The sequence below is a fragment of the Typopeltis vanoorti genome, chromosome 20, assembly GCF_054136105.1.
Source record: "Typopeltis vanoorti isolate ZY-2024b chromosome 20, IOZ_Tvanoo_1.0, whole genome shotgun sequence".
NCBI classification, from domain to species: Eukaryota; Metazoa; Arthropoda; class Arachnida; order Uropygi; family Thelyphonidae; genus Typopeltis; species Typopeltis vanoorti.
The window spans coordinates 51382881-51405674 of NC_143568.1; the positions used below are offsets into that span (position 1 = coordinate 51382881).

General features: G+C 35.3%; 1 protein-coding gene across 1 annotated transcript in view; it reads left to right on the plus strand.

Annotated features, from left to right (window-relative positions):
* The window catches only part of Synj (synaptojanin), a 384587-nt gene that overhangs the window by 172250 nt on the left and 189543 nt on the right, over positions 1-22794 (plus strand). Inside the window, exons 11-13 of the mRNA XM_090410710.1 lie at positions 581-737; positions 11202-11384; positions 15216-15321. Of these exons, the coding sequence (XP_090266836.1) occupies positions 581-737; positions 11202-11384; positions 15216-15321 (446 nt within the window). The remainder of the gene's footprint in view (positions 1-580; positions 738-11201; positions 11385-15215; positions 15322-22794) is intronic.

Sequence of the window (22794 nt, forward strand, 5' to 3'; positions counted from 1 at the left end):
GTCTTGCCACAGTTTGTGAAGCACTTACATGTGCTTGAAAGGATCTGACTCGCAAACTGACCTGTTGTAGTGTGTTGATTATGTTTGGTTATAAGAGTGAGGATGACCTTTTAGAAGATCTCTGGAACACATTCCATTGGTTTGAAATGCTGCCCAGAGCTTGGTTACAACTATGTGAAATTCAAATCTCTGGCAATATCAGTAATTCCGTAGCCTTCAAGCTTTCCAATAATTCTTCCCTATGAAATCATCTAGATGTCTTTGAGACATTACAAAACATCCACGTTTGCAACTTTATTTGTTCACGAAAAGAACTTCCTTCAATTTGCTTATCTCAGCCTTTTATCCTGTTGAGTGCTACTACTTGACCCCTTTGCACATGATTTGAATGTACACTGTACCAACTTTCTACTCAAAATCATTAGTTATACAAATTGCCATAAGCTGATTCATCTAAATTTGCAGTTGTAATCTTCAAAAAGTGTATACGTCCTGAGGTTTTGAACACCAGTGTATATTATTATTAACTCTTTTTTCTGATATATGTTTTACTTTGTTTTTAAAATCTTATCTTGTCTAGCTGAAAGATGGCTCCAGGTCAGTTGTTAGGACTATACAGAACAATCTTTTAGATAATAGTAAGCAAGAAGCTATTGACATACTTCTTTTGGGAAGCGCACTCAATAGTGAACTGGCAGATCGAGCTCGTTGCCTTCTTCCTATGACAATGCTACATGGTAAGTAAGTTCTTCATGAGAGAGAGAGTGTTTGCACTTGGGCAATTATTTTTTGGAATATAAGTGCAGAGGCTGTGTTAATCCATAGCATGAATAATCTGTGGAGTTAATTCTAATTAAAACTAAATCTTGGGTAACTGAAGCAGAGCCTGTATTGTCATGAATCCCCCCCCCCCCCCAAAAAAAAAAAAAAATTACTTCCTCACAAGTCTTCCTATCCTATAATAAACTTATGAAAAAGAATCAGCTCACAATACTTATATACCATTAGCACAATGTTTGGCCTATAGTCTCTTTGTGGACTGAAAATATTGTTACTTGACTACTGCAGTTAAACATGTCAATTTAAAATTACTTGCATCCTTTAGTCAAGTTTTCTATGTTCGCCCTGCACTGAACATGTGCCAGTTACCTAAGAGGGTTCCAGGATTATCTAATGCACAATGCATTTAAATTTTTTTTTTATTATTATTTTATTTTTATATCAGATCCACACATGAAATGTCACAAGACCTATAGCAGATCAATTCTACCTGTGGGCAAGAGGAGGAATCTGTTTATATATATATTTATTATTGTTATTATTATTATTATTTTTTTTTGAATAACTGAAGGTTGTATTCTTTGGGGAAGGCAGAGTGGGGGAAGCTGTTTCAAAGAACAAAAGTAGATAGATTGAAAGAAGAGGCAGTGAAGTTGGTTTGGTGAGTTTCAAGATGGACTGCAAAAGGGGACCATTGGTTGGTTAGCTCTTGTTATGATTTTGAAGGAAAGTGGAGGAATAATCTGTAGAAGAGGCATAGGGCAGAAACTGAACATCTATGAGAGCAGGATCAAAGTGAATATGCAAGAGAGAGGAATCATTAATTCATTGGATTGCCTTCTTCTGGATAAATCGTGCAAACTTAGAGAGGATTTTGATGCACTACCACAAATATCTGAGCAGTATACCATGGTTGGGCTAATTGGGATTTGTATAGAGTTAGCAGCTGTAAAGGTGTGAAGTAGTGTCTTGTGTGAAAAAGTACAGAGTTTTTTGGCAGCTGCAGAAGCTGTGGTTGAAATGTGTTTGTGCGAGGTAAGGTTGGAGGTATAGTCATTCTAAGAAGGGAAATCTGATTGTGTGAATATTTGGGTATTACTGAAGGTTAGGTGGAGAAGATGTCAGCTTTTTCTTGCAAGGGATCCAGCAGTACTAAGTTTTGGTGGCATTGAAGTCTATAAGGTTGTTCTTGCCCCATTGAAATATAGCTGAGAGAGACTAGAGTTCAGGACATTGGTCATGGTGTATCTCGAGGATTCTAGTAGTTGAGTACTACAAGATTTGTCAAATGAAGAAGAGGAATAGAGTGTATTGTCATTGACAAAGCTATGGATAGGATTTGAAGTCTGTAAGGAGGTCATTTATATACAAGAGAAAGAGAGTGGGTGAAAGAGCCTCTGTAGCTCAGTATAGATGAAGCCCTTTGGTTGGAAAGACCTGGGTTAGATTCCTGTCTGTGATGTGAGGAACCTTTAACTAAAGGTGAGTTAGCTGGTCTCATATGGAGATGGAGGGTTTTTCTCCCAGAAACTCTGGATTTTCGTCCCTCAGAACGGGCAAACCAGCCCCATGAACACACACAAACATTCTACAGACATAAAATACCTTCCCTCCCCCCAACATCAGTATGTCAGTCAGTTGGGATAGTATGCATAAAAGTTGCATCATGTAAAAGGTCGATCCAAATAGATGGAATAAGGCACAAGAGGAAGAAGAAGAGAATGGGTGAAAGAACAGAACTTTGGATATACCTACATTGGTGAGGAAACCATCTACCATGACATATAGTGAGCAACCACTGAGAAAGTTGGTGATCCAGTTGCAGAGTGTGGAAGGCAGACTGTAGGATGACAGTTTGCTGAGTAGACACCTGTGTCAAAGCCAATTGAATGCTTCTGAAACATCGAGAGCAACTACATTAGTTTCTCTGAATTTTTCCATGGATTGAGTCCAGAGGTGGGTGGTGAAAGCTAGATAATCAGCTATGGAACAACAGTGACAGAATATGTATTGCTGGTCATTGGTTAGTTGGTATGTCTCTAGGTAATGCAGGAGTTGATTGTTGATGACCTCCTTCATAATTTTAGAGAGAACAGAAGTGAGAGCAATTGGACAGTAGTTTGTTGACTGACTTTTATCACCTTTCTTTGGGATGGGCTGGATATGGACCTGTTTCCATGCCATAGGATTGGATAGGGTAGATTGAAGAGGTGATACTGGATAGATGTTAGCTCTGAGTCACAAGCTTTTAACACAATAAGTAGGATACTATGAGGATCATATGCTTTGTTTATGGTCAGGTTATTAAGGGTTCTTGGGTGTTATCAGCGTAAGAATTGAAAAAAAAAGAGTGATCCCAGTAAGTAAATCAGCCTCGTCTGACTGCAGTACCATCTGGATATGAGAGTGGTGGAAATCTGGGTGGGCAAAAGTTCTGCCTAATGGCCTTGGCAAGGGACAAAAAAAACAGTGATTGTCATTTGTACAAGAGGCGAGTTTGTAGCATTTGACCCTTAAGTCTGATTTGGATTTGATGATGATTCTTTTGTGGTTGTTGCAAGCTGCTGTATATTTGGATTGAGCAACTGGAATGTTGGTCTTGAGCCATTCATAGTACAGTTTTTTTACTTTTATTACGTTGCCATACTTTTTTGAGAGCCAAGGCTTTCGATGGTGGCTGTGAATTGGTGTGTATGAATCCCCCCCCCCCCCCCCCCCCGGGGGGGGGGATTCACAAAGACCTTCATTCTTGAGAATGATTTTTGTTATTTGATCTGAACTGATACTTGGATCAGAAAAACTGAAACAGTATTTGGACCATGGGAAGAAGGAATAGAAGTCAGTGAGGTCATCCCATTTGGCACTACTAGTAGTGCCAAATGGGATGACCAAAGAACATGAGATGGAGAACTGCATGAGAAGGTTGTTCTGAGGCAAAAGAGATTTGTATGAGGTTGTGATCTGAGTTAACCAAGATAACTGACATCTACAGCATACTTGGAAGGAGATCAAATGTGTTGGCAAATTGGAGGGAGTTGTCAGGTCAGGTAGGGATATTAATTCCTACCTGCTTAATTGGTGAAGAAGGATACTTGATTTCATTTGTGGTCTTTGAAGTCCCCAAGAAGAATGACCTCACTATTAGTATTTTGACTGTAGGAAGTCAAGCTTTAGAGAATAATTGAAGAGGCTACAGTGGTTAATGGAATTTAGTGAGCAATAAACACAATATATGAAAAGTGCGGTTGGTTTGGTAAAGAAATTTTTAACCAAAGCAGATCAAACACATGGATCTGACAAATGCATAAGTGCCATCCTCTAGCATAATGAACTTTGTATTGGTAGTTCAGGTGATCAATAGTTGTTGAGGTTGCCAGTTGGGGTTCTGATAGGAGTGGTAATTCTAGTTTAGATCCTGTAGGTGGTAGTGGTGCACATAGTTTATATTGCTGTTTATACCATAGATGTTGGTGAAGTGGATACTTCACCAACATCTATGGTGAAGTATCCACTTCACCATAGATAAAAAACAGAAACTTTTTTTTTTTTTTTTTTTTGGTAAGAATAAATGTTGATGTTTTTGTTTTTTTTCTTTTTTTTTTTCTTTTTTTTTTTTCCTTTTTTTGGGGGGGGGGGGGGGAATTTTTGCAAGTTGGTTGTATTTCTGTGGATTGTGATTCATTATGTGAGGAGAAAAAGATAAAAGGAAATGAGGGTGATAGATATGCAGACACACTGCCAACACAGAGGGAACCCAGTCTTCTGTTCATATGTGACCTTGGCAGTTCCCTCCCTCCCCTGCAATTACTGTACTGATATCTTTCCAGTCACGAACTGTAATATTTGACTCTGGCTGATGGGGAAAGCCTCTGAATTTATTACTAACTGGTTCTGTCCCATGTACTAACTAGTGGCTGGCCTGCAGAACTGTTTTACTGCTGTACCCTTAAATGGGACAGGGTCTGGATCCTCTATAGTGTGATTGGCATGCTATTGAGGGTATCACTCTTGATGCATGTGGAAGAGAGGGTGGGATTTGAACTCACTGCCTGCTGGCAGGATATGGTGATGCTAGTGGAGATGCTAGCCTGACTGGGCAAATGTAAAGGATTACATTTGCCCAGTCAGGCTAGCATCTCCACTAAGTTTGCTATTAGCATTACTTGAGTGGCATTTTCCAAGGCACTCTGAATTGTAGCAGGCATTGGAGGTGATGAGAGGGGGGGGGGGAAGCAAGACAATGACCCTTCTAGCTATGCCGTTGTCTGTATAGACATCCAGCAGGCTCAGTAGTTAGAATAATTCTAGCAGAGATTCATAATAGCAAAATCCATTAATAGGTAGGCACATTAAATTAAGACTGTACTCTATCGGATTAATATATTTCCCTTTATACTTAGTCATTTGAAGCTAATTAAAAAAAAAATTACCATTTGGATGTCTTTTAAAAGCACATTAGTTGGATTCATCTATATGATAAACTGTTGTTACACTCACTAGTTTAAAAATAGCAAGTCACATTTTCATCATCTTAGTTTATAAGCAGTTATATTTTAACTGAAGAATAAGGCTCATTTTTTATAACTATAACTACAAAAAAACAAGTAGTTATTTTCATAGATCGGATGTTTCTTATAAATGACTTTAAATATAGACATGTGTTAAAGAAAATGTGCATTTCTTAGAGGCATTTCATAGCTATCAAATTTGAACATTAAATTGAAGCAGAAATATAAAAAATTAACTTTGTTGGATGTAGTTGTGTGTGTTGAGATAATTATTAAAAATAGCCTACCATGCTTAAAATCCAGTTTAATCACTGATGTAAGATTTTATCAACTGTAAATAAACATTGTAAATACAGTGTGGAATGATGATACATTGAAATGTTTCGCACAAAAAAAAAGCTTAATTGTTGGAGAGATGTTAAAAACTTTATGAACCCATTGTTTGGGTCCTTCTTGAAAAATATTTTTATGCTAATAAATACATACAACAAAATAATTAAGTGTTGTCAAAAGTAAGACTGGAAAAAAAGGATTCTTCCAGTGAGAAATGAGAATTAAGAAATAAAATTTGTGTGAAATAAGACATGATCGATATAAAGAAATAAGCAAAGTTTTTATGTTATGGAGCACCCTGGATCAGAACATGCATTTTGATTGCAACTATATTTTAATTAAAAATGAAATTAAAAAAATTAATGAAGTAACTATAATTTCAAAGACGATATAAAGTACTCATACTGATTTCTTATGTAGATTTTATTGCCTTGTTTCTTTTTGACTGCACCTCTTTACTTTCAATTTATGAATTTGGTTTTATTTTTATTTATTCTTATCTAATTTACTTTTATCTTTCCTTATTAAGATCTCACTTATCTCTTTCATTTTTATTTCCATCACTAATTATGATTTCACAGCAGCAGTTACTGTGTTAATTCCACCAAAAAAGAATATATGAAAAGTGTTTTAAAATACTTGACTCAAAAATTACACATTCATTTCTTAAATAATTATCTTAACTACAATGTTGTTGTTCCCAAGTTTTCATTTAGCGGTAATAAGTTCTATTAGCGGTAACAAGAAAATCTGTTTTAATGCATCACATTCCCTTATCAAACAACCTCTTAGAAATCACTTTCACATTAAAAAGAAAGCAAATTTATATCGATCAATTAAAATAAAAAAAGGGCTAAAATCCTCAACGAGTGAAACAGAATGGATTCCTCTTTACTAATAGAACAAAACATTTCTACTATTACTACTCAAATCAAAACCAAACATACCAAGAAATGGAATACCATTACAAATCAATTGTATCACAAAAACTCTACCATGTAATATCTCCCAAAAAAGAACATATTAATAGCTCAGTAGTGAACCTTTCTAATTATCCTCTCATGCCAAATGAAACATCATTATGACCAAAATTTCACTCTTTCCCCATGAAAAAATTATTACAGAAACTCGAGCAAAACTAGCAGATGATCCTGACAAAGACATTTAAAAAAAAAATAAACAATGTTATCAATAGTAAACTACTTAAGAAACCAAATCTTCCCTTAAATTTATGAAATTCAGTGAAATCCTTACGTAAAAGGTTGTATTTGTGTAGTATTCTGTTTATATTATCTAATATCCCTTTAATGCATGGAATGGCTACAGTTTTATTGTAATCTAATTTGTTTTTATTTATTAAGTGCAGGCTTGTGAGGAATTTTATTGATAGTATTTTTGATTCATGCTTAAGTACTTGCTCATTTGAAGCAAATCTTTAAAGCCCTGTTTTTTAGTGTGTTAATGATATCTAGTTTTTGTTGGGTGGTAGTTAGAGTTTGTGTGTGTGTGTGCATGCATGCGTGCATGTTACAATCATGGGTATGGGGGGGGGTTAAAAATTAAACTGCAGAATTGCATAAATTGGTCACTTCCTGGCCCTCAGATGCAGTTAAAAAAACTACTTCCACAGTATGCTTGATCCCCAAAAATGTGCAGTCTGCCTAAGATTCATAAGAAGAACTTACCACTTTGGCCAGATGCTGAATTGTCGTGAAAAAACTAAAGACATCACCCAGGTGCACTTGTGGTGCACTGGGTGACGTCTTTAGTGGCTAAACTTGCACAACTATTGGGAGCTGAACCTGTCATTTTTTTTTTCCCTCCTGGCTAATATGTGCAAAATGAAAGTGTAACAAGAAGAAATGAAGTAGACTTTTTTGAAAAGGTTCCAAAACTAACCAAAAAATAAGGAAAACTGAATTCACCCTACGGATCATGCAAATTAATATAGAAGGTGCCTCCTGAACCAAAAGTTGAACTACTCGGAAAAATCTGCAGGACAAATAACATAACGTAATCTCTGTCCAGGAACTACATATCAGAAAGATGAGATTACCACAAGAGCTAATATCACTGGCTACAGGTCACTGGGCTACATACCATCACCAATATATGATTCTGCCATCTACATGAGAGAGAACATGGAAAACTGCAAAATACTATCTTTTTCTAAACATAATAACATCAAGATCTCACATCAAAGGTAGCTGGCGCAACCATAGTGTCAGTTTACAAACCGCCAAAACAAACTTGGTCTATTCCAGCTCTTCCTGCTCACCAACATCCAGCAGTCTGCATAGATGAGATTTTAAAAGTTAACATTACTCCTGAGGCTATTGTAAAAATGATATCAATGGTACTAGACTGATGGAATGGGCTGAAAGCCTTGGCTTTTTTCAATGTAGATGAAACTGGACTCTATTGGAAAAAAATGCCATTTAGAACTTTCATATCAAAAAAAGAAGCAGTGCAGCCTTGGTATAAAGTATCAAAGATCGCTTAACTGTTATGCTTAGAGGGAATGCTAATGGAGATTTTAAATTGAAGCTGCTGCTCATCTATCGAACTCAGAACCCGAGGGCTTTAAAAGGATGTAACAAGAATTCTTTACCTGTAATTTGGTGGGCGAATCAGAAGGCTTGGGTTAACCAAAGTCTATTCGATGATTGGTTTAAGTCTTATTTTTGCCCAGCAATTGAAACTTATTGGCAGAGAAATAACTTAGCTTTCAAAGCTCTTTTGCTTTTAGACAACGCACCTGGTCATCCAAATTCTCTTAATGATCTGTGTGAGAATGTGAAAGTTTTATTTTTCCCACCAAATATGACATCATTGCTACAACCCATGGGCATGGGCGTCATTGCAACTTTCAAAGCCCATTTTCTTAAAAAGACATTCTCAAAGGCAGTAGAAACAACAACGGGAGAAAATGCAATTACGCTCCACGAATTTTGGAAAAAAATTAACATTAAACACGCAATTGAGAACATTAGTGACTCGTGGTGGCAAGTGTCTTCTTGTTGCATGAAAGCTGTTTGGAAAAACCTTCTGCCAGAATGCGCTAATGACTTAGGTTATTTTCAAAATCTTGTGAACAATGTGGTCAAAGAAATCATTGCAATTGGTGAAGACCACGGTTTTGATGGTGTTGATGCAAAAGGTGTTAAAGAATCATTGGATTCAAATTCAAAAGATTTCAGTGACAACGATCTTCTTGAAATTGAACAAAGCACATATGAAGAGAATGAACAAATGGAATGTGAAGATGAGGTTCCAAAGGAAATAACAGTCAAAGAACTGGATGGAATATTTTGCAGTTTAGAATTGCTTAAGCAGCAAGTAATGGATATGGATCCAGATGTTAATCGAAGAATGCTTGTTTGCCGAGGTCTGGAGAGTCATTTTGCTTGTTATCGTAGAATTTATGCCAATAACATAAAAACTAAAACTGTTCAAACGACTCTTTATAATTTCTTTTGATTAAAAAAAATTGCAGTAACTAATGTAGATACAAGTATTTATTAAACATTTACTTTGCATTCATTTTTTATCTTTCCTAAAAGAGTACCATATAAAATGAACTATTAGTACAGTAATCGATCAGGAACGAATTGCACTTTTTACCATTGATTATTAGATTTGATTAACGCAATTTTGATATACACGGTAACATCGAGGGATTAATTAACTGCATTAATCGAGGGATACCTGTGTGTGTGTATATATATATATATATATATATATATATATTCACTTTTCTCTTTTTATCTTTCTATTTGCACAAATCCAACCCATACAAAATGCATGTACCACTTTGGCCAATAGTTGAAGGTACTGACAGTCCCAATAATCACCTAGCAGAAAAGCTAACCTCGACACTCAAGTTTGTAGATTATTCCCTCCACATAAAAAAAACACTGAAACGTTACATTTGATAAAAAGTGATTTATTACTTCTTTTATGTGACAAATTTCTGCTTGACATCACATCTCATCCCTCTTTGCCCATGTATGATGTCTTGGTTATTTTCTGTGACAAAGTACTTTTTACCTGGAAAAATAAGGTACAGCCATGGGTTCGTCATTATCCCCCCCCCCCATTTACTCAGCCACCTAAACAATAACACAAGCACATGCAATTCAAAGTTGAAATTGTGAGTCAGAACACACTTGCATTTCTAGATGCACTTGTCATGTAATGCATTCTTTCCTTTATTGTTGATCATGACTGTTTGTTCTTTTTATATACCTACTTTTCTATGCTTTCCCCTGTTAAACTCAATCATTTTTTTTTCTAAATCCAGAAAAGCTATAAATAGACTTTACCAAAATACTAGTATCTTTCCATTATTTCCCTTACACCAAAAATTAAATCGGCAGTTGATCTCCATCTTCCCTTTTGTAAAACCAAATCGCCTTTCTCTTAGACCTTCTTCCATTTTATTACATCTTACTGTTATCCTTTTGTAAATCTTTGCACAGCAATACAGTAATATTTCTCTATAATTATTACACTCTTTCCTTTATGTATTGGGATAGTAATTCCCTTGTTCCGGTCATCAAGTATCACCTTTCTTGAGATCAATCTGAATGTGTCCAACAACCATTTCATTCCCCCCCCCCATTTACTCAGCCCCCCATTATCCCCCCCCCATTTACTCAGCCACCTAAACAATAACACAAGCACATGCAATTCAAAGTTGAAATTGTGAGTCAGAACACACTTGCATTTCTAGATGCACTTGTCATGTAATGCATTCTTTCCTTTATTGTTGATCATGACTGTTTGTTCTTTTTATATACCTACTTTTCTATGCTTTCCCCTGTTAAACTCAATCATTTTTTTTTCTAAATCCAGAAAAGCTATAAATAGACTTTACCAAAATACTAGTATCTTTCCATTATTTCCCTTACACCAAAAATTAAATCGGCAGTTGATCTCCATCTTCCCTTTTGTAAAACCAAATCGCCTACCAGAGGTTAAAGAGTGCAATAATCATGTCTCCCAGCGCGAGACTCCATGGGTGGAGTCTTGCAGTGGGAGACATGAATTGATAGGCAATTTAAATGTTCCAGCATCATCCAGTATTGTACATCTTTTATTACACTAATCTTCCTTGTTTAAAAACTTACACCATACAAACAGCTTTCCTAAAATTTAGTAGTATGTTCAGAATAACTTGTCTTATTTCAGACTGTTTTCTACTAGAAAAACAGTCCTTAACAGTTTGTTAATAAAACTTGACTGCCCATATTTCTTCTAGTTGAGGTTTAGATCAGAGTTTGTCATAATCTCAACATTGCAGCTTTTTCTAATTTTAGAAAAGTGATTTCAAATTAATGGGTTATTTATTTATTTATTTTGTGATTTATATATTCATATATATTTTATTACTTTAGTTTGCTAGGTTTTTTAAATTCTTTTAAAATCTGGGTTTACTAAATTTACTTTAGTTTTCATATTAGTAGTTTTACAAGCTACTAATATGAAAGAACATTTTGTCTCAGAGTGTAACCTATGTATTTATATTTTCTTAACTCACAGTTAAAACATATTCACTCTATAGTTAATATTTTTTAGTTCCAGCCAGCATACTAAGAGCAGTATGTAACCGTCATCTTGAGTATACCCTTCCTTTGAAGGTCAGAGTTGCAGTAGCCACTTGGAATGTAAATGGTGGAAAACATTTCAATAGTGTTGTCTTCAGGCACCAGTCTATGACTGAATGGCTTTTGGATAATCAGAAGATGACCAGAGCTAATGGTAATAATAGTAGTTGGGTAATGTCTTATTTGAAATAATTATATATATGCTAGACACTCTGTTTATTTTTCTTCATTATTATTTTAATGGCTGAAAATTGTGAATATTTCAAATTTTTCTTATCAAAATACTATTTAATACTGTTTTCATTATATTCTACCTTGTAATAATTATACTATCCTTTAAAGCATTCAGAATGCCTCCACTGTCAGTAATATTGATTTCTGGTTGCTTACTAGTGTTTTGCACTTCTGCTTACAGACTGTGGCATAGATGTTTGTGAACATCCTCAGGTTGTACATGATTTTTATCACTTGGTGTGAAACCACCACCCTATTTTAGAAGCCTGAATGAGCTTGAAAAAGTATCATGGAGTCTGTCCACTTTTCATGGATGTGGTTTTCATTTAATATACATACACATTCATTATGTTGAAATAAGTTTTAGAACTATGTTTCAAACATATGTAAATTGTACACACACACTTCAGTATCATGTGAGCCCTGATCTCTACTTTTTTCTGTATACTCCTCACCAGTTTGTGATAGAATGAGTGAAGTATCTGGAATCATTCTTAATTCAGCTTGACCACCAGTCCATACACTGTTTTTAGTCATATTGGTCTGATCCAAATCCGATCTAATTTATCTAATAGACATTTCGTTGGGTTGAGGTGGGACTGTGTAATCTAGTCAAGTTGTTCTCAATTTTCTTAACATAGCAGTAACATCTACAGTATGAGATGTATTGTCATGTTGAAAGAAACATAGAGCTATTCTGTTAAATTACCAAAATGTAGAAAGCATTGCAATATCTTGAAGTGTGACTTATCCATTAGTGCTAAATATTTTAAGCACTACAACCAAAGTGGCAGATCAGTACCACAGAAAAAGTCCTAGACCATTGCACCAAACTTTACAGTTGGGATGTGCACTCAGGTAAATAGGAATTTCCAAGTTATTTGCCACACCTCTATTTGCTATTCAGGCAGAAAAAGTTTTAGCATTATTTGTTGTTGTTCCATATCATGGATTCTCATTGTTCCACAGACCAGTTACAACATCCTTTATGTTAGTATAGTCTGTGTTGTTGATTACCTTCAGTTGATATTTGACGTGTGTAGCTGCCTTTTCATAGAAACTGTTACTTTGCAACCGTTCATGTAGTATTCTATTACTAATCCATATAAACCCCTTATACTTTCCAATTAATTGTTTCCACATTGGATTTCCAAGGTTTCTGTGCAACCTTTTCTCTGGCATTAGCTTCTTTCCTATGCATTTCCTCTGCTACAGTAACAATCTCATGTTTCCATCAGCTGATAATGTATAATGTTGTCTGTGGTTGATTTCAGATGATTCAATCTTTTACTAATGTAATGAAGATAATCACTGAGATAACTGCTTATCATAGTTCTTTTGAACTCCAAAAGTTCATGTGCTGTGGACAATATACAGGTGTACACTCTTAGGAATATATTTATTTGTGCTGTGTAGCAGGAATACATTTTTCATTCTAAAGCAGGGGTGTTCCAATACTTATTTCATCATATGCATTTGTGTTACCATCATATGCATGTATGCTTATTTCAGAATGGTATTTATATATATCCAAAGGAGAACTGTTATAAAGGCATGCAGAGAGCAAACAAGAATATCAGTAGAAAGTTTCTGACCCACAGTATCCTTGCCTACTTTTTTGCATACTTTTGTGACTGTTCTCCTTTGGATATATATTATGTTGAAATAATGTTGGGACACCCCTTCTTACACCCTATGCAAGTTTCTTGCAGTTCAGTTCTACCAGTATAGTACATAGCTTGTGATCTCTTACCAAAGTGCATCACCTTACACTTGGCCACATTAAACTGGCCTGGCAGTTTAATGTGGCAGTCTTGATTGGCAGCCATTTACCCATACTGCTAATCTTAAGTCTTCCTGCAGTTTCTACATCACCTTCATTTACCATTGCTCTTCTCAGTTTAGCATCATCAGTGAACAACTGAATACTTCCTGTCAGATCATTTCCTATATCATTGATATAGAAATTAAACAACAGCGGACCAAGTATTGAGCCCTGTGGTACACCACTGGTCAGTTCCCTTCTTCTGTACTCAACTCCTCCATAAACCACTCTTTGATATCTGTCCATCAGCCACCCTCTAATCCAAATCGGATTCATAGCCATCTCCATTTGTTCCAATTTATGCAACACAGTTCTGTGTGGAATCGCCAAATATCCTTGTAAAGTTTAGCAGCATCACTGAATAGCCATTTCCCTTATTCATTTCCATTGTCACCTTATTATAAAGAAGTAATCAAATTACTAAGGCAAGATCTATACTTCACAAAACTATGTTGTCCCTTATAGAGTATCATATTTCTATCCCCCCACTCCTGAAATTTGTATGCGTTTAATGTCTTAGCATTCTCAGTGCTCTTATAAGTATTCATCAAAACTAGATATAGCCATATGATGTTTTCTGTTTTGCTTATAATAGAAAGGCTCAAAAACATTCATTCAAACATTCACTCGCTATCTTCTGGGAAAATTGACTGGATGATGGTGTGATTTATATACAAATTACAAAAAAATGGTCTTTAAATACCATCAGGTCAGACTTAAAAAAAAAAAAAAAAAAAACCAGCCAGTTACACACACACACGTGCGTGCAGGAAGAATTCAACTAAAGTTGGATTCTTCCTCCATTTCGAAGTTTTTATTTTACAAAACAAGGATACCAGAAACAGCACACAAACACATATTTTCATTCATTCGTTTATTATATTTTATTTAATTCATTATATATAATGAATAAAAGCAAAGTCAAACTTAGAATGCAGATGATGTATTCATAAACACACCTAGTGTTAGTGTCGAGGATTTTCTAACTAAATTGAATAACAGTTGTAACAAATTTGGCATGAAAATTAGCATTAAAAAGACCAAAACTATGAAAATAGGCAAGAGCTTCAGCTGCATTCTGAATGGAGATCCTATAGAGCAAGTAAAATATTTCAGTTATTTAGGCACAGTTTTTAGTAAAGATGACAGGTTAAATAGACAAACAGGCAAAGCTGATATGGTGGGTAGCCAGCTGAATAAATTTCTATGGAATAAGAAAGGAATTAACCAAAACACCAAACTAGCAGCATTTAAGACAGTATACTATTTTACATCCAAAGCAATGAAAGTATAAAGTGATGTGTTGCTGCTCAACACTTATAAACAACTCCTACACACACACACACACACCTGCATGCTCAGCAAAAGTGGTCTACTTTTACAGCTGCTAGCTTTTAAATCTGACATAATGAATTAAAAAGAAACTAAATTGAAAGCTTTAAAATAATTAGTTTGTATTACAACATATCTTTAGGGAAAGATAGATGCAAATGTGTTTATACCATGCTTCTCTTTTCAAAGTCTCATTACATGTGTTGACAATCACATCATCTATAAGAACATAAGTGAGAGTAATTTAAAATTTAGTACTGTAATTCATAATGAAATGTTTCAGGAACCAGTAAAATGCATACATTTTTGTTTTTAAAAATACGCTCATGTGATAACTTTTTTATCGCAAATTTGGGTTCTGCACATCAAAATGAATTGTAATCACCTTTTATTTATAAAAAAAAGTTAATAATTTGTTGATCTGTGTGTGTGTGTGTGTGTGTGTGTGCGTGCGTGCGCGCGCGCGCGCGCCCACGCGCACAAACATACTCACACCTGCTTGGTTAAGAATGTAATATTGGTATTATAGAGATTTTTTTTGTAATTATGCTTTATAAAATGTTTTTTTTTTCCCTTTAATCGTGCATGTTTAAGCTCTTGTGGACTTTACTGGAGAAGAAAATGATCCTGCAGTGGACATATTTGCTGTTGGTTTTGAGGAAATAGTCGACTTAAATGCCAGTAACATTGTTGCAGCAAGGTAACTTCAGTGTGTGTGTGTGTATATATATATATATATATATATATATATAGTGAGAGAGAGAGTAGTATCCTAAGTTGTTTCATGTAAAACACACACACACATATATATATAAATATATATAAAAATAAACCTCATTTCTTGTGGCTATAAGTACCTTTCCACAGTCGGAAGAATGACGACACATCACGTCCTTTCAATTGGAATAGTTCGGATCGAAGTCATGATATTGATATATTACAAATTGAATTAAACAAGATACTGCTCAGAATTATATAAGCCATAGGAAGATGTTGAGGTCCAAAAGAAGTAAATTGATGAAAATATCACCACCTACAGAGGGGGAGACAGGTACACTGAGGGATGAGATTGTAAAGGCAGTAAAGTATTTGAAGAACTATAAAAGCTGCTTGAACAATGAGATCAAGGGGAGATGCTTAAATATGGTGGCAAGATGAGGATAGATGAACTATACCAGTCGTGTATAGTATGCCCACAGATACGAGACACTTCTGTGCATGTGGAAAGACGGAGAATCCATTCCGATAATAGGGTTATCAATCCGTATTGTGAGATGAATGTTTATTATTACACATCGGAAAATTAACTTCTCTTTTATGAATATTGTAGTTTTTAAAGTGGTAACTATTTTGCTTGTATAACAGTTGGATACTTTTACGTATAAAGCACATGATTTCGCATGTTGGTGACTAATTCGTACATCGCCTTATTTCTTTCTACCCTTCAACATGAATTGACTCTTCTTGGCAGTCTGCCAACGATAACTCTCCCTTCTGTGGTTAGACTATAACATTTCATGAGATGAAGGGGAAAGTAACAAAAAAAATGGATAATTCTCATATTCTTCCCCCAAAAGGAGGGGGGGTAAGCAAAATGAACCATAAAAAGTATAGGACTCTACCTAGTCATGTGGGAAAGGTACTTAAGACGATAATAACAGAAAGAATAAGGAAACAAGACGATAATAACAGAAAGAATAAGGAAACAAGACGATAATAACAGAAAGAATAAGGAAACTAATGGAAGAAAATCTAGATGAGCAATCAGGATTCATAAGAGACAGGAGTATGGTGCACCAAATATTAATGTTAAGATTAATTGTGGAGAACGCTCAACATAAAAATAAAAATATTCATGCCCGTTTTGTTGACTTCCAGAAAGCATTCGACAGTATCGATCAAAATGTGGCATGGGCTGTACTTGAATTTTGTGGTGTAGACAGGAACTCGATATGTTTGTTGCAGAATATCAGTGATATTGCAGTGGCTATTGTGAGAAATTGTGGAGTAATAAGAAGATGGTTCCAGAAAACAACAGGCAAGACAAGGAAATCCAATATCCCAGAGGATCTTTACCTTTTTTTTGGAAAGAACTGTGGATGTCATAAAGGAGAATGTAAAGGGAATTTCAATTCAAAGTACAAAAATCAATAATTTAAGATTTGCAGACAACGTAGTTATTATTGAAGAAGAAATAGGAAGAGCAATGCTAAAGTTAAGAAGAAAAGAGGTGTAGGTTGATAAAGGAGCATTGAAAAAAAAAAAAAAAAAACCCTAAAATAATGATATTCAGAGAGAAGAGGATGAAAACACAAGGGTCAACGAACATGAGTTGGAAGATGTTAGGAACTTCACGTACCTAAAGGAGTGCAATACGATGCATGATTTAGATTATAAAAGAGAGATACGATCTTGGACAGACAGGCAAAAGTATACCTATATAGCAGAGGACAAGATATGGAAAAGTAAATTGGTGAGCTTTGCCATAAAGCTGAGACTGGAAAAATGCATATTCACAAGCATTTATGGTTGTGAGACATGGGTAATGGTCAAAAGACTCTGTGAGATATATTGACTTTTGAAAGAATGTGTTACAGAAAGATTCTATGGGTTGTATAGGTGACAAATGAAAAAAAAAAAAAGTAAATGGCAAAGAGAATCTGATATAGAAAATAATTTGAAGGAAACTTAAGCTTTTTGGATATACCTGCGAGTTGGATAACAGTAGAAAGATCAAAAGCTTGATGTTTGATACAGTAGATAGTATAAACAAAGATGGCCAAGATGTGAATGGGTAGATGATATAATGGAGTGGTGTGGAAAGAAAACTTGTAGCATTTGAGTCATCTGACAATGAAGCGAGAGAATTGGCAAAAAGAGCATTTTACACCAGTGGGCGCTGATGATGATAACCTAAATAGTTTGCACTTCATGTAGGGGAAAAAAAAAAAAGAAAGTTTTAAATAATTTGCAGGATGTGCTGCAGCTAATGTGAAGGTCACTATATCACACTGATATGGTTCATAGAAATACAGTCAGTTCTTGACTTTATGACGGCCATCCTATTAATGTTTGTGCTGTATTTAGTGCGAAAATAGAACTTCTACTGTAGCATTATTTCATTTGAAAATGGCCAGCAAGGGAAAAGTGAATTCTTCTAGTGGCGTGGAAAAGAAAGACAATTGATTTAGCAAGGAAAGTGAAAATAATATATACACTGCTTGGAAAGAAGTCAATGGATGCCATAGTGTGAGGAGCAAACAGCCATGGCACTCACCTTATAAGATGTAGGACCTCCTTTTGCTGTGATGACTGCAGCAGTTCTACAGGGCATACTTTCCAAGCTTACGATAGCAATTAATAGGAATTTTGAACCATTCTTCCTGTAGGCAAGTAATAAGGTACTGAAACTGTTATGGGGCAGACATCCCTTGACCTCACCTGATGCTCCAGTTCATCCCACAGATGTTCAGTAGGATTGAGATCAGGACTCTTGGAGGCCAGTCAGTGGTGACATTCATGTATACAAACCTTGCAGTTGCAGCAGCGTTATGACACAGTGCATTGTCTTGGTGTAAGAGATAATGGTTAGTTCTAGAAACACCACAAAGTAGGAAGCATTGCATTGTCCAGAATGTTCAGTTACCTCTCAGAGTTCATTATTCTGGTCACCATAAACAGATGTCTGAGGCCAAACCAGCAAAAATAGGACCATATCATCACACTGCCACCTCCGAATTTCATAGCTGGGGTTATGCACTGTGGTAAGAGACCTTCACTGGGCACCGCCACACCCACACCCCATTCATCTGCTTGATTGAGGGTGTAGCATGATTCATTGTTCTATAACACAGCTTTCCAACCTTCTACATCCCACTGTACACACTTTGAAACCATTGAAGATGATGCAGCATGTTGGTTTGGGAATGTGGGCTTGCATATTGCAGTCCTACCATGGAAATCCATGTTGTGAGCCTCAGTTCTGTATGCATTTGTGCAGATTCATGTTCCAATTAATGTCCAGAACTTCACATTAAATGTGTTGGCCAGTGAATGCCATTTTTTAAATATCATCCTTCGTAAAACCATATGGTCATGTGCAGTGAGTTTGGCAGTCCACTACAGATAATATTTGCAGTTGACTTTGCACTTTCATCTCAGTATGGTGTCATTGATTGTTGACTTTGGATGGCCAAATTTGTCAATAATTTACTGTACAGATATGCCTGTAACATGGCATCCTATCACAATGTCTCTTTCAAACTCAGTCTCTTCTCGCAGCTATTTCAACCAGACACAGTTGCACTAATTTGGCAGCATCATATTCCACCAATTTATATCAGCTACAAAACATGAGTCATTACATGGCACAATGTACCTTGCCCATGGGGGAGTAGGTGGCTGTTGACTTCTTTCCAAGCAGAGTGCGTGCACACACAACCAGTCATGTATATATATATTTAATGTTTTTTTTTTATATTTTTACATAATCCTGAATCCCTGCTCTAGAGACAAAGCATGGATCTTTTTACAAGTCACTTTTGGCTTCCAGTAACTAGAATTGTGGTCTCACACCTAAATACAATCACAAACATTCATGACTATGGGGAAGATTTAAACCAGTAGTCTGTTGGTTAGAAAGTGGATATGCTAAACACTCAGTCACAGGTCAGCAATCCACTGCACTGCCTTTAACCTAATTTTGCTGTTACAATAGTCTATTTGAAATGACATTTTAATAGTGATTGTGAATACCAAATATCACAAATTTGTTTCTGTAAGTTAGGGGAGAATTATTATTGTCTGATATTGAAAGGTTTTCTCAATGAATTGGCATATTTCTAATAAAATATTCAGGAAAATATTATTATTCTTTTTGTTGCTAATAAAATATGAATCATAAAGAAAATCAAATATTTTTTCCTACAATTTTTTCTTTTCAACTATGATGGGTTCAAAAGTAAAATTCACTGCACAGCAATCTACTGGTATTGCTAAATAACTTACAGTTGCAGGCTTTTTTTTTGTGCCCCACTTGTTTGCATTAATGCAGATTGAATATTTTATTGCTTATATTGTGATTTTTATATATCTTGTCCATTTATCATCATCATCAAATTCCTCAAGGAGTGTACAGGATATGATAGTACTACATGAAAAATTTACATCATTACTAACTTCCTATCCATAATTTTCCTCCAAATCAGTCTGTTAAATGTCAAGACTCCAATATTATCAGGTCTCATATTTCTGTCTTCGAAGGAACTTTTTACTGTATCAATCCACCTATTTCTTGGTCTTCCTCTGGGTCTTTTTCCTGCCAACCTGGCAGAGAACACTTGTTTTGTTAATCTTTCCTTGCCCATTCTGTTTAAGTGACCATACCACCTGAGATTAGCTTTGCTAACACATTCTTGGATGCTAACAATGTTAAGTTCTTTCCTAATATCCTTGTTTTTAATATGATATTGCCATTGATGCCATCTGTTCATGCCCCTAATCTTTCTCAGGACTCTCATATCTGCAGTCTCTAGTCTTTGGTCAAGTTTTTTACTTCTAACCCAGCTCTCAGATCCATATGTTAAAATTGGTTTAAACACTGTCTCGTATACAGCTCATTTATTGTTTTGGCTAATTTCTCTCTTATTCTGTATAAATTTATTCATTTGACTTCCTACCATACTAGCTTTGTTGATTCTGTTGTCTATTTCTATATTTAATTTACCATCTTCACTAAAAATCGTGCCTAAGTAGCTGAAATGTTTTGCTTTTTCTGTCCATTCACAATGCAGTTGATATTTTCAATGTTTCTGCCTATTTTCATTGTCTTTGTCTTTTTAATGATGATGTTCATGCCATATCTATTACAACAGTTATTCAAGTTAGTCATGGAATCTTGCAGACTTGTAGCAGATTTATTTAGAAGTATAACATCATCCGCATAAAGCAAAGAGCTGACATTAACATCTCCAATTTTGATATCACGTTTAATACCATTTTCCTTCATAACTCCATACTTCAAGGATATCTTTTTCTCCTGTTTTAACAGGAGAAAAAGATATCCTTGAATCACCTTTATCATTTCTAACTCCTTTTACAGTACTCTTTCCACCATTTCTTAGCTTCTTCAACAACCTCCAGAATATCTTGCCACCTTCTTGATATTTATTTTCTATATTCTTGCCTAAGTCCTTCCATAACTTTTGTTTAACCAGTCTTACACAGTGTTTAGCTTTCTTACATTTGTCCCTGTATTCTATAAGAGCACAAGCTGACTTATTTGCCAGGAACTTTTGATATGCTTTCTTTTTTTCCTTCACTGCTTCTTTAACTTCCTGTGTCCACTGTGGAGTTCTGATTTTTCTATGCTTGCACACAACCTCCCCACATGCCTCTCTGGCTGAATCAATCAATGTTTTCTTCAGGGCTTGCCACTGAATCTCCAAGGTTTGGTTCCTGCTCTCAAACTCTTTCATTTTTTCTTAAATAATATTTGTTTGTTTTAATCTACAGTTCACATCTGAGAACTGCTCAACTTTTATTCTCTTTAAAACTTTGACATGTTCTGTTTTTCAGTATGAAATTCAGTTTTATCCTGCTCAAGACTAAATGATGATCACTTCCAATTTCATATCCTCTATATACTCTGGTGTTCTGCACTAGTGGGAAAACATCACTATCAACAATAACATAGTCCATTTATTAACCTGGAAAATGCCCATCTTAAACAAAAATAGAGATTTTTGCCAGGATTCTCAATACCAAATTTCACTTTAAAAATCAATTTAACCAGAATAACTGGATGAATATTCTGCAAGAATACTTTTTTTTTTAAAAAAAAAAATTTTTTTTTCCTGGTTATTATTTTTATAGCTATATAGCCTACTTTCGTTTAGGAGTGCCCCTTTGTTTTTATGATGTCATTGGCTTTTTACTCAAATCTTATGGCATTGCTGATGTGTTATAAAAACCAATATATGAAGAATAATATATGGGGAAAATTCTGACATACCTTTTTGGATGTTGTTACTTGTCTCCTTATCCCAGCAATTTGCATTCATCTGCTGCTGCTGTTATGATGTTAAAGGAAGGGGATTTGGGAAAAGTAGGGTGAAGTAATGTTTGGGAATTATTTAAAAAAACCTGGGTTTTTTATATGTATAATATTATTAAGGGTGGGTAGAGAGCGCTTTGGGAGAGGAAGGTCAGAGAAGAATCTGAAAATAGAAACTATTTTTTGGGGAAGAGAAGGATTAATGGGAAAAGGTCAGGGTTGTAGTAATGGGGCGTGAGCCATTTCGACAGTGTGTCATTTTTGGAACTCATGGGGAAAGGCATTTTCTTGGATTTATTAAAAAGTTAATTTAGTTAAAAAATATATAATAATAATAATTAATCTTGTGGCATATATTTGCAACTGTGTTACCATATTATATCAATGATCCTTCTTTTGGATTATTTTTTTCAAACTTGGGTTTCAAATAGAGTGCAGTAATTCTTAATATTCACTGAAATGAATTTGTTTAATGTTATGTCAATTCAGCAATGAATTGATGTAACATTTCTGTGCAAGTGTAAACAATTGCTGTACATACAACTTCATGGCTATGGGAGTCGAATGTATGTGTGCTCACAACTGTGATGATTTTATGTAGATTTTTCACTTCTGTAGATGTTTTTTGATATTTCAAGTCAGGAATTAAAATATTTATCAGACTGTATCTATGGGTTGTTTTTCCCTTGGTTGGGCATCCCTTCTGTTAAAATGTCATTAATCACATTAATGATCTGACATGTTTCACTACTTATTGATGTAGAGGTACAGTAATTCTGTTTATTTGAAATGGAGGTTGCTGTGAAAAAAAAACTTTATAAAATTTTTGTCTATCTTATTGTAGGCATCTTCTTCCTCCTCATTTTCCCCTCTTTTTACCTTGCAGTGTTGAGGGTTTTCTATTCATTTAACCGTATACAAGGATAAGATGGTTAGCCCTATCCTTCCCAGTGTATCCTATGTCTGTAGAGGTGTTGAGTTCTCAAGGCTGGTTTGCCTGCTTGCAGAATGAAAAACCCAAGACCGGCTAACATGGCTATGTCTGAGAAAGATCCTAAGCTCCTCACATCAGTGACGGGAATTGAACCCAGGACACTCCTTTCCCAAACATATGGATGT